Raw genomic sequence first — 12,856 nt, 5'->3', positions numbered from 1 at the left:
TATGGAGACCCAATTTCAGTGTTAAACAAGGTCAAGAAAGTAACTGGTTCTGCAGGCCCTGAATGATTTGGTCACTGCACACCAGCATACCCTAGATTCCTCCTGATTCTAAACCTCCGTTCAAATTCACCCTAATGACACACTTCTCAGCAGTATTGAATATATGTCCTAAATTCACAATGATGTCAATTCAACATTCAAACTTAATAAGTGACAGGTTAAACAATAACTAAGGGAATACCTGCAGACCGGGAAAACCAAGATCTCCCTTCTCTCCCTTTTCACCTGGTGGCCCCTGCAAATTAAGAATCACACATAGTAAACCTAATATATGGTTACATTCCTATTTTTAATATTCCTTTCAGCTTCTTTAGAAAAAAACAACCAAGCAACCAATAAGAAAACAGACTATTTTTCCTGCTGAAAGCAAACCTACAGATTCTATTTGCAAAACTGTAAATGAAGAATTTACAAATATAGAAAATAAAACTCATTTTAAAAGACTTCAGAATTAATGTGACAAAACTATAGCCGTTACGTTATAAAAAAGGTAGTTATTTTCTTTTTTCCTCAAAGGAATCTGTTTCTCTTCAGCCCTCAGTATTTCCTATAATGGTGAAACCAATGGATTTCTATGGAAACTACACATTTCTACAGTACATACGCATGACAAAGATCTACTTTTCTAGATAATAAACTAATCTTAATTAAATTTTATGTAGAAACACAAGTTCTCTAACAAGTAACTATTCTTATAATTAATGTATTCTGTATTATTCTGATGACAGCATCATCAAGAATATACAGTTCTGGTAAATCACTTCATTATATTGTACAGCAGTATCACACAGACTGGGTAAAAAAAAAGAAAGTGTATTATACTGTTGTAAATTTTGGAAAAAAGTCTAGCTGAAAAAGATATGTATCTACTACCTTTCAAGGCTTGTGTGTACCCATCTACCAGAGACATATATGAAACAAGATTAGCACTGCTGGTTCATTATTCTACCAATGTATCTTTATGATGAAATTCTGAGACTTATTTCACAACAGCATTGCAAACTCCAGGCCTAATCACCTCCTCTGATGATAAGACTCTGTAAGTGTAGTGAATACTATTGCTTAATTTTGGCAGCGAATATGGTGTTCTTGCTTGGGTATACCTTTCAAGTTAGAACGGATCTGCGATGAACAATATCACAATCCGAAAAAGATAAAACATTAACATTTTGGCTTGGGGCCATGCTACAACCCCCACTGCAATTTTTTTCACTTGTCTCCAGGCTTGGATGCTAATACCTGGGTCATATTCAACTTGCGATCAAATCCTTCCAGCTAACTAAGAGTTCAGATCCAAATACAAACAGGAATGTTGGCACTGAACCCACATCCACTATAGGTCAAGCCCAAATCTGTGATTTCACCTCAAATGTTGAAATTCAGATTCAGATCAGGACACCAAAAGATATTTCAGTCTAGTCTAAGATATGTGCTGTTCAACACATCACAGGAAAGAACCTATTGATTTTATAAGTCTCACTGGAAGCCCTTGAATAGAAAGTCCACTGGGTCCTTGTGGTCCTGGAGGTCCTTGTGGTCCAGGAACACCAATTTCACCTCGAGGTCCATCTGGTCCCTAAAGTAGCACAGGACATAAGTTAAACTCTTATCATATGGACAAAGGCAGCTTCTGTTTGAAGAATTAAATACCAATAGACTCAAAAACATCTGAAATATGGGTTAACATTTCATTGTGCAGTTAAGGTTCAATTTAAAACTGCCTGGTTGCTTTATAAATACAAAACAATGAAGATTTATGCTGTGACAGCAGCAGTCTGAATTTTATATCTTTTATCAAGGAACAAACAGGACAAGCAATTGTTATGAAAAGAGACACACCAAATGCCAATGGCATTTCAGTATGCTTTTTCCTCGGCGACATCAGACACAATCTGGAATTAATTTCAAGGTCTACATGCAGCAGAGAGAAACCAAGAACCTGTGCCTCTGTCAGCTGTAAAGTGCTGTACAAAATACCTTTGGACCTGGATCACCACGATGACCTTTGGCACCTCTGACACCTGGACCACCCTGTGAAGCACAAGCACAGGACTTGCTGAAAACCAAAACTCTCAAATAAACAAAAACGAAATCCAGAGAAGCCCAAACAGTTTTTTCTTGTTTAAGAATCAGTGAATATCCTGTCCATATCCTTCCATTAAAGTAATTAAACTGAGAACATACTTAAGCATGGTCATATGCAGGAACAGATTTAAACACAGATGTGACTACTTTCTAGAGCCAAGAATGCACACCACGTAAGCATCAAAATAACACTGAAAGCTACCACAGGGATGGAAATGTATACATGTGGTCACGAGTTCCCCTCCAGTTGCTGAAACCTTCTGCACATCTGTCTGTTCTCCCCAAGATCACCACATTGTCAAAGGCTAAGTTTCCAATGACTCAGGAGTATTTTTCAGCCAGGACAACTCCAGGATCTACTAGACTTACCAAGGTTTAATTTAGAGCTAGTCTTAGGTAAAATACTCTTTTGCCCATTTGTCTCTTTTTTGCTTTCTTCAGCGGTGTCTAAACCTGTTAATCATTTATTAACCAACTGTTGTCTTCCTTATTAGCATCATCTGAGACACTGGAGTTGCATACATCTATGAATGGCTGCCATGAACATGTTTGGCACATTACATGATGGATGTACTTTGTCCTCTAGGACAGCACAAATAAAGATTTTTTTTTTTCACTTTTTTCAGATCAATTTCCCTCTTACTCCACCTGATTATATTGCTTAATTTCTTGGGATACGAGCTTTACATGGATTTTGCCCTTCTTTGTACTCAAAAAGGACCTTGTACAACTAGGCTTCATAACTGAATAGTGTTCTTTAGAGGCTATAATAACAACAAGTACTTATAAAAATAACAGCAGTTACATTAAAGATGTTCTCCTGGTTTTGGCTGGGATAGAGTTAATTTTCTTCCTAGTAGCTGGTACAGTGCTATGTTTTGGGTTCAGTATGAGAAGAATGTTGATAACACACTGATGTTTTCAGTTGTTGCTAAGTAATGTTTAGTCTAAAGTCAAGGATTTTTTCGCTTCTCATGCCCAGCCAGCGAGAAGGCTGGAGGGACTCAAGAAGTTGGGAGGGGACACAGCCAGGACAGCTGACCCAAACTGGCCAAAGGGTATTCCATACCATGTGATGTCATGCCCAGTATATAAACTGGAGGGAGTGGGGGTGGGGGGGATAGCCACTCAGGGACTAACTGGGCGTTGGTTGGCAGGAGGTGAGCAATTGCATTGTGCATCACTTGTATATTACAATCCTATTATTATTATTATTATTGTCATCTTATTATTGTTATCATTATTAGTTTCTTCTTTTCTGTTCTATATAACTGTTATTATCTCAACCCACGAGTTTTACTTTTTTTTTTTTCTGATTCTCTCCCCCATCCTACTGGGGTGGGGGGGTAAGTGAGCAAGTGGCTGCATGGTGCTTATTTGCTTGCTGGGGTTAAACCACGACAGATGTAAAAATAGAACACATGCTTATCAGATTAAATGCCTATGTAGTATCTATGAGGTTTTAAATAGGAATGCCAATAACAGAAATGTTTGGAAGTACCAGAATACTCTTGCTCTTTAGTGAAGGTATCATGATACAGTCTTCATATGTGTGATCACAGAGCAGTTTTCTACTCCTTTTCCCAGTTCCTTCAGTCTTCTCACTTCCATCCCACAGCTCTTTGGCCAAGACCCATTCCATCAGCTCTGACCCTAAAACCTCATCCCACGCTCTCCACAGAATTGTGTTCCAATTGCAAGTTCCCAAATTCTGGGTCCTCACATCTCTGCATTCCAGCCCAGTAGCTTCACTCTGCCCCTTCTCCTGCCTCTGCCTTTCTGTTACCTCTCTTTCAGATTAAAAATTGCTGTGTAAATGCCCAGCAAAATAACTGCAACTTTTTAACATAAACAAAATCACACAGTCTTCTCCCTTTTTGTTCTCAGAAACAGATTACTTTTTACTGAGTAAAGATATATATTTAAAAATAGCCTGATGATGAGCTATTAAATTGTATGCTTTAGGATTCACAGAGTTTGGTACACTTATCCATGTTTTAAACCCAGTAATATTTGCTTGGTAAAAGCACAAGTTCTAGAAAACCATTGATTTAAGTTGAAGACATCACAAGAGCCTCCCCCATTTCTCTAATAAACTCGTTTTGGAGGTTATTTCCTAGCACTACTAAGCTTGTGTGACTAATTTCAGATTTTTCATTTCTTTGGCTTCTACTTCGAGCCAGGAATTCTTGTTATGCCTTTTTCTCTTATTTTAAATAACTTCCGAATAGCCAGTGCCTTCCCCCAGAAACAGTTCTTAAACAATTGTTATCAATTCACCACCTTATTTCTTTTTAATAGTTAAAACCTATGAAGCACTGAAGGCTTTTCATTGCAGTTAAACTTCTCCAGTCTTCCAATAATTTTTATCTCCTCCTTCATCTTCTCTAGTTCTGCAACACTCCTTTCAAAATGCAGGCATGATATCTTACTTTTACTTTGCGTAGGGAACTTCAGACAGGATGTTCAAATTCTGGCAAAGTTTAAGCCATAAAAACAGTATTCCATAATGAAATCTGACAGATAATCTTAACTTTAAATGATACTTTGTCTTACCCAAAATGACCCACTTCCTAAAAGAGCTTAAAAAATATTTCCAGAGATACTATCCCAAACAAATGGAAGCCTTTTAATTGGAGTATTTGAATCTAATTTCTAAAACTGGCTACATGGTAGAATCCTGATCTCTTAAACAGAAAAATCCTTGGCTTAGAGAAAAGTCACATGACATTTTAATGACTTGGAGCAGTATTGACCAGACATAGCACATGTGACTTTCTGACTTTTGGTTGGCACAGAGATGAATGCTGAGTTTATTCTTTTGCTCTGCTTTTTCCTAGGCCTCTTACTTTTTTGCAGAGCTATGCCATCTAACTGTCTGGCAAAAAAAAGTATCACTCATAAGAGGCTGAGTTCCAGAATCACATATTCCCCTGCACAGGCAGTAATTTTTCTGTTTGTTTTTAAGCCTTCTCTTGCATGGCACTATGCTACTCAAAATATTGTTAATCCTAAATGTAATAAATACAAGTATGTTACATTACTGCTCCATTAAGCTTTGGCAATTCCTGACCTGTGTATGTTTTGAACTATAATAGCAGACATCCTTCCAGTCAAATAATTTTTAAACATTTTTCATTTTACTCTAAAATGTGGTCAAACTACTCAACTTCAGTTTCATTTTTGTGTGAACTATACCATTGTCTTTTTCACAGAACACAAATTGGACACCTGTATACAGAAATTAAAACCTTAATCCATACTAGATTTATAACCAACATTCAAGTAGGAGAACAGAATAATTTTTCCTTGTTCAAGATACACCTCTTCAGTGAATTTTTTCCTGAGTTCCTTTTCAGGTTTTTGTACCAGAGCTTGAAGAACAGTTCTTGCAGAAAGATTAACCTCTGAGTTGTTACTAGGATAAATGTCTGCTAGGATCTACTAGATGAATGTCTTATGTGCAAGTTAATTTTGTTGTTGAACATGTGTCTCATCTAATTTGCATACTTTAACCTTTTCAGAAACTTATTTTCCTTCACATTCTTCACTGGCTCTTTCTCTTCAAAACATGCTCTTGGAGCATACAGGACACAGCATGAGCAGAGAAACACACGTCTGGATGCAGGGGACTATTTGATACAGTTGACTACAAACCTGAATAAAACCTTACCGGTGGTCCAGGAGGTCCAAGGGGACCCTTACTAGCTTCTGAACAGGAACAAGCATGAGGAAGGGCAGGGCAATTTTCCTCATCTCTCTACGGAAAAATCAAGATAGGAGGAGAATGATGTCCAAAACTTCGATTCAGAAGTTAAGAATTTTATGCATCTAAGACACAGTACTGTGTGGATGCCTCAAAAGCACCTACTTGATTTAGAAACATACATCACACTGACTTTCAGTAGGACAAATAATCCAAGCAGACTTGGGCTTTTTTGAAAACTCTTAACCGTTCATTTTCATTAAAACATTTGTCTTAATAAAGGGGAAAGTAAAAGGTAAATTCTACAATTACTGAAAGAGGTTTCTTACCAAGCCAGGAAGCTCACAGCATTTGTCTCGATTGGCCCATGAGGTAGCACAAACAATGTCAAACATCTGTAGCTGCAACTGTTTCAAAACAAGGGTGATATACAAGATAAATGTTAGTTGTAAGATCAGTGCAAAATGGAGCCATCAGCAAGAAAAGCTACCTTAATTCAAGCACTTAGATTAGACAGAGGAAAGGCTATTGACTTCGAGCAGCTAGCCACAAACACTGTAAGGTAAACAGTAAAAGGCTTGTGTTCTAACCAACTTGTCTGAACTATCAGGCATTATGTCGATTGAGCAAGCTGTTCACAGTTAAATGCTGCAGACATTTGTTGGATTATCCCCACCTCCTTGATTAAATTCCTGACTTTGCCCAATGGTACCTCCCAAAACTTTTTTCTAGCAAAGGAGGCATCAAGAGACAGGCAAAAGAGAGCTTAGCTTCTCAAAACTGAGTGATTTCTCTTAACCCACTGGTATGGTGTTCAGATTTTATCTGGGACAAGGTCTCCTGTAGCCTATTACTTACACTGGAGCTGAGCCACAAATAATATTTATCATCTTCTCCAGTTTTATTTTACTTTAGAATATGCCCGCTGTTATCCATATTATCCCTAGGCAACGAAAGTTTAACGATGGTGAAAAGCTTGCTCAACACATGACAAGATTGAGAAGAAAATTCCCACCACAGGTCTGGGAACATGGTTTGGACAAGAATTTAATCTACAAGAACACACACATTTGGTAAAAAAAATGGATGCTAGGTACTCAGAAACAATATACTAAATAGGACTCAATGGTAAAACCAGTTGTCTCCTTTACAGCCTTGAACTGAACAAAGGGGTCTAAGAGAGATGAAGCTTTCTTCTGTTACTATTTCTATTCTTTTTCCATGCATTTTTTATGTGCATACTGAATAGAGAGGGGAATGGAACAGAACATCACATTAAATTAACTCCACACATTAAAAAGTGTGAGGAACTGCTAGAGATAAAACTCTCTTTGGTTTTGCTCCCATTATTACTTTCAGTGGCATTATTTTAACACTAGAACAGAGGAGTGAATTTAAAGACTTTCTTAAAACTGCATTGTTTCTAAAGCTGTTAAAATGAACTACATATATGTACCTTCAGTTTTGCCTTATTTTTTTTCTTATATAAAAGTCAACTATTATATTTTAAACAATAGAATACCTTCATATATATAGAAATTCTTCTTATCTGCCAGCAGATTAGCTGATTTGTAGATATGCTGTACTACAGATGCAGACACACGTGAGCTGGCTCCATGATAAACACCTTAGACAGCCGAAGCGTAGCATGAAAGCAGCTTTTGGACCCTTGGTTTGGCTCCACAAAGGTCTATCCTAAGTCCAAGAAGTCTGTGTCCCTGGCTATGTCAAATGCAAGCTGGCTCCAGGTGCAGCCACCTAGATGCCTCTTCGCTACACATCCCAAAGCTACTAATTCCTGGCGGACTCATTAGGTGAGCAGAGTAGCACATGAACATACTGCTCTGGGACTCAGAATGACCCTGGGCATTTGCATGATCCTACACTTAAGTAAATAAGACATCCCAGAAAAGGAGTGCAGAAACGCCTGAGCTGGTTGTGCAGCAAGCACCTTAGGTTCAGAAGTAAGCACTGCTGCCACTTCTTCCATAACACAGTCCATCCCAAGCTATTCTGTTATCCTGAACAACTGAAGGTTGACAGTATTGGCTAAATTTATGCAGTCCTACACAGGCGTGTATATGCATTCATTTTCTCTGGATTAGACAATCTAGAGATCCATAGCGATAAAGCATGTTGGTGTAAAATAAAGAGCAAATAGACATTCCCTGAATTGCTGTATTCACCATCCAAATGTTGAATGACTCAGTATTCTTATTTTAAAGTATTATGTGGGTTGCTCTGACTCAAGCTAAATAACTAAACAAAGCTTTCTTTGCTACCATTAAACATTTATTCATAATTCTCTACATTCACAGTGATTTTGCTTTCTAAATCCAGCCGTGCAAGCAAAACCAGTAAGACAGAAAAGTCCACCCATCCTCATCTGATCAGACTACAGTTCTGCAAAGATTTCTCAAGACCAGATCACTTTTTTTAACAGTACTTATACACAGAGGTAAACAATCTCAACGAAAAGGAAACATCAATAAAGAGAAGGTTTGTGATTGTAAATAAACAATGTTTTAAAGCTGGACTTTTCATTAAATCCCACTGAACGAATAAAGAACATTACTTGCCGCATGTCACAGTCAGGTTTCATTGCTCTAGCTGGCTAGGGTGTCTAATCCAGAGATGCCTTACTATTAAGGGATGTTAATAGGGCTAGGCACCTTTAGCCCAATCCTTTTTTTGTCCTTTTTTTATCCTATCTATCTCTATTTCTGCCTGTTGCACACCATACACATCAATGGGAAAATAACTATTATACAATTACGTTCCCTCAAAATTGAAACATTTTGCAAAATACAGGTGATTGCACTGGATCCATTTATAAGAAAAAACTCACTAAAAACATTCTGACAATGTTAAACTGTTCCATGTGAATAGTCAGAACAAAACATCCACAATTTTATTCCAAAATAACTGCCTGTGTGTTTTTCTCTAATAAGCATCTCTAACAGTAAGATTAAAGCATTTAATGAACGTACAGCTAATGAAAAAAGAACTTTTCAGAACTATCAACAAACACCAATTTTCATACCAATTCAAAAGAATCCTCAAAACATTTTACAAAAAGTAATTTTTGTTGTATGCATGCCTTCATGAACCTCTTAAAACTGTGAAGATACTGGAATGGAATAAATCCCAGTATTCTACTTCCAACGGTGGCACAAGTGATATCTAATGAAGCTCAAGGGTGTAAGTCATACTTCTACCTTACAGTCTACTAGCTTCCAACGTCTTTCAGATCAGGGATCTCCTGCCCCAGATTTGTTAACAACCAACATTTCCCTTTCATTCATTTGTCTAGGCTTCCCTACAATCTATATAATTATTTAGCACCCACAAAATTTTACGGCAAGGAGCTGCACTGATCTATTACCTGTTATGAGAAGAACCTCTATCCTGCCTCCTACTAGCTTCCTTTGACGTTCTCTAATTTTTAGAGTAGCAGAAACTAACTCATTCATGCCTTAAATGTGACTATTCACGCAAGTTCTACTCAATATGTATAAAATGTGCAGAATGGGGACTTTGAAGAATGGTATTTGGGTGTTTTCTTGACCTGCTTGTAATTTAGTATATGAGATAATACTTGAAGGCAGCTAAACAGTACTATGGAGTAAAGAATTTTTGTCTTCAGCTACACATTTGTAGTCTTACATCAGTTTTACAGCTCATTTGAACAAAACCAAATTTTTCAGTGAGTGGGCAGTCTGACTTATCTTTTATAGATTCCTGGGTTCTAACAAAAGACACCATTTCTTTCCACTTCTTTACAAAGCCTTCTCTAATTCCAAGATATCCTAAGTTTGCCTTTTTCTGTTTCTATTGGAATGCGACTACAAAGGTTTCTCTGTGTAATTGTCTTTACAGGCTTGATATAATTATTATCCATAAGTTTGAGGCCTAAAGGCTCTTTTTTGTACACAGAGATATATTCTGAGGGCCTATTTTTTTACTAAAAAAGAGTATTTCCATACAGTAGCAAGTAAATACATTTTTGAAACCTCATTCCTATTCAAATCAAGCCTTGAGTTCAAAGTTCACATTCTCTGCTAACCTCATTCTAGGGTCAAGAAAGTTCAAAGAAAATTAGCAAACAGTACTGCATAGCAAAGAAGCCTTCCCAAGATCATCACCAGACTGACAATTCTTCTTCAATAACTAAATCTACCTGAAAACCCAAACAAACCTTCTTAATGACATCTGAAGCAGAATGGAAAGACTCCCAAAGGTTGCCATGCAAACAGAATGATCTGCTTCTATGAGAATAATCTCAGAGGAATGAAAGAGTACTTAATCTTAGGGACGATCTTTCACATTTAAAATATTTTATATTATAAAAGAACTGGATATAACAAGACAGGGGGCTTGGGGGCCATCTGTGTCAAACCAGTTCAATTATTTAATGAGCAGAGAGTGACCTTTGGGGCAAACAAAGAGTAAGAGGGAATAAGAGACATGGGTAATAATTATCACTCAAAACAAAGTTTAAGTGATTCTAGGCAAAGGAGCTACACACTGTATCACTCTATGTCATGAAGTTTGAAACAGGTCATATCTGAACGTATCGACTGTGTTCACATATGTGTTTGAGAACAACATTTGAACAATGATGATCTAGTGATTTCACTTATTAAAACAATCAAAACCAGATTTTGCCCAAGTTGAGAACTATTGCAGGCTTTTGCAGAATTTCTGAAATGCTAGAACTTTACTGTTTCAAGTATGAGTTCACTCTGCTTCAACTTAAAACTAACTGCAAAGATCCCAAACACTTGTTTTTAGGATATTTTAAATGGTTTAAAGATTTTTGTTCTTGTTCTACTCACTGGTGCAGAGTTGTCTCTTGGTCCTCGGGATCTGACCATTCTTCCCAGCACTTCTATGCCATCAGAACTAATATTCCCTGCTGCATTAATGGTCTTCTCACTCACTTGCTTGCAGTCAATAATTATTTTGGCCGTAGTTTTGCTGATAACAACATGCAACTAAGAAAAAGAAAAGATGCTTTAACATATGAAGGAGCACATAGGATATATTAATCACCTGGGAAAAGGGGGCATTTTTTGAAATGAGCTCCTAACTCCATGTTTGCTAACAAAACTCAGAGAATAATCCATAGCAAATAATCTAGATGACCTCTAGAGGTCCCTTCCAACCTGAATTATTCTATGATTCTAATCTGTTTAATAAATTTAGCTTATTTTTCTGCTTATGACATCTGCATACAAATTGGCACCTTACATAATTTATTCAGTAAGAAAATAATTTATTGCTGACAAAAGATCTACACAATGTTCATATACCACCCAGATCCCAAACAACCCTTGATTTATGTGGTCAGTAATGACTCCTGGGCCTTGTATGGTCCTGCTATATAGCACTGGAATTCACCAATACATATTTTATAGCCACCTGTGAAAGCCAAAACTAAACAGTAAAATTTAGCCTGTAAATTATACAGTAACCACACAGCAAAACCTTTCATAGTGAAGGTTTTACAGTGAAAAAAATCAAATCGCATCAAACACAGTACAGAAAAGCAGAGCACAATAACAAAGTTATTTCCTTCTGCTATCACTGATGCAGCGAAGACATTCCCAGCAGAGAGGACAATCCTAACCACAATTATCTTGTCACAAGCAAACTCTCAGTAAAGCAAAGAAAACAGCAAGGGCGGGGCGGGGGGGGTGGCAGGAGTGGAGGCGAGGAGAGACCTGATGAAGACCTGGTAGAAATGCAGGATCTGCTCTACACCTGTACACTATGTGGAGATCAGAGCCCAAAGTAAGAGAATGTCAGGGAAGGAGTCCTGAAGCTGCTTTGCTTTGGGCTCAGCTGGAACTAAATAACTGAAAAGCTGCAATGAATTTGGTGTCCTGTGGCTTTCAAACACATGTGTAGCAAGGATCATCATTCAAAAGGCAGAAAAAATGCTTTAAGAAAAGAATTTGGTAAAGCCTCATATACTCCACCAAATCACAACTTAAAAGAGTCAGAATTAGACTCCAGCTCTGACCCACCTTCCCTTTCTCACACCATCAATTAAAAAGGAAGTACAGAAAAGTTAAGGTCTGTAAATACTATCCCTCAATCCACAGTCTCCTTTTTTTTGTTTAGGAAAGATGCAAACATCAGGAATAAAAGTGAAGAACAGAAGCACCTTCCACAACAAATATATGCTACAATCCCAGCACTACTTCATCTGCTTTTGGAAAGAATGTTACAAGTTCTCTAACAGCCAAGAAAATTTCGACATGGCATAGCCCTTAAAATATGTTTAAAAATAACAACTCTGGTTGAAAGAAGGATAATTTTTTTTGCTGGACTTTTTCTTTCCATTTTGAGTGACATTTCCAATCCAAACCTTAAAAGAAAAAGCCAATGTATTTCTAGATTACTTTTCAAGGCAAGTGTTTTTAATTGACTCGAAAATACAGGCACAAAGCATGAGATGAAAATTGATCACATCAACTTCAACATAAAAACTATGATTTGTTTAATGTTAACTCAATATTGCAAAGAGACTTAAGACAGTTTGGTAGATGATTCTGAATATGCAAAATACATTCCTTTTGGCAGCAGCTGACCACATGAAAGATTTCAAAACATGAAACACTCCCAAACCTTTATTCAGAGTGCTTTTCTTTTTTCCTATTACCAATACTAACCTTATGAAAACTCCCATAAAATATCTTCCTTATTTCAGGACCTTCAAAAGTCACCGTTTGAAAGTCTCCCTTGTAGTCATAGTTAAAGAAAGTCAGGGTTTTACCACCATCTGTGTGAGAATAAAAATAAGGGCTCCGTTAAAGGAAGAAAAGGCCTGATACATTATTTAAAAGGGTCAATTTTGTGTTTAACAAAGACAACCAAAGATGTCAGATGAAATGTTAGTAAAACACCTTCATAAGTGATACATTGACCTGGAAGTAACAAGTTATCTCAGAGAAATGTTCTTTCCTGGTTTAACAAGGAAGAATGGGAGTCTACCTC

At 37.2% G+C, this 12,856-nt stretch overlaps 1 protein-coding gene across 4 annotated transcripts in view; it reads right to left on the bottom strand.

Moving 5' to 3' along the window:
* The window catches only part of COL14A1 (collagen type XIV alpha 1 chain), a 126,433-nt gene that overhangs the window by 28,708 nt on the left and 84,869 nt on the right, over nt 1–12,856 (bottom strand). For all 4 annotated transcript variants that reach the window (XM_049824484.1, XM_049824494.1, XM_049824504.1 and 1 more), the window contains exons 33-39: nt 12,532–12,641; nt 10,690–10,848; nt 6,181–6,258; nt 5,819–5,905; nt 2,038–2,091; nt 1,541–1,636; nt 242–295 (exon numbers count right to left, since the gene is read on the bottom strand). In XM_049824484.1, the coding sequence (XP_049680441.1) occupies nt 242–295; nt 1,541–1,636; nt 2,038–2,091; nt 5,819–5,905; nt 6,181–6,258; nt 10,690–10,848; nt 12,532–12,641 (638 nt within the window). The remainder of the gene's footprint in view (nt 1–241; nt 296–1,540; nt 1,637–2,037; nt 2,092–5,818; nt 5,906–6,180; nt 6,259–10,689; nt 10,849–12,531; nt 12,642–12,856) is intronic.

This window comes from Accipiter gentilis, chromosome 2 (assembly GCF_929443795.1).
Source record: "Accipiter gentilis chromosome 2, bAccGen1.1, whole genome shotgun sequence".
NCBI classification, from domain to species: Eukaryota; Metazoa; Chordata; class Aves; order Accipitriformes; family Accipitridae; genus Astur; species Astur gentilis.
The sequence above is the reverse complement of the archived record's forward strand: the minus strand, read 5'-3'. Positions and strand labels throughout refer to the sequence as shown.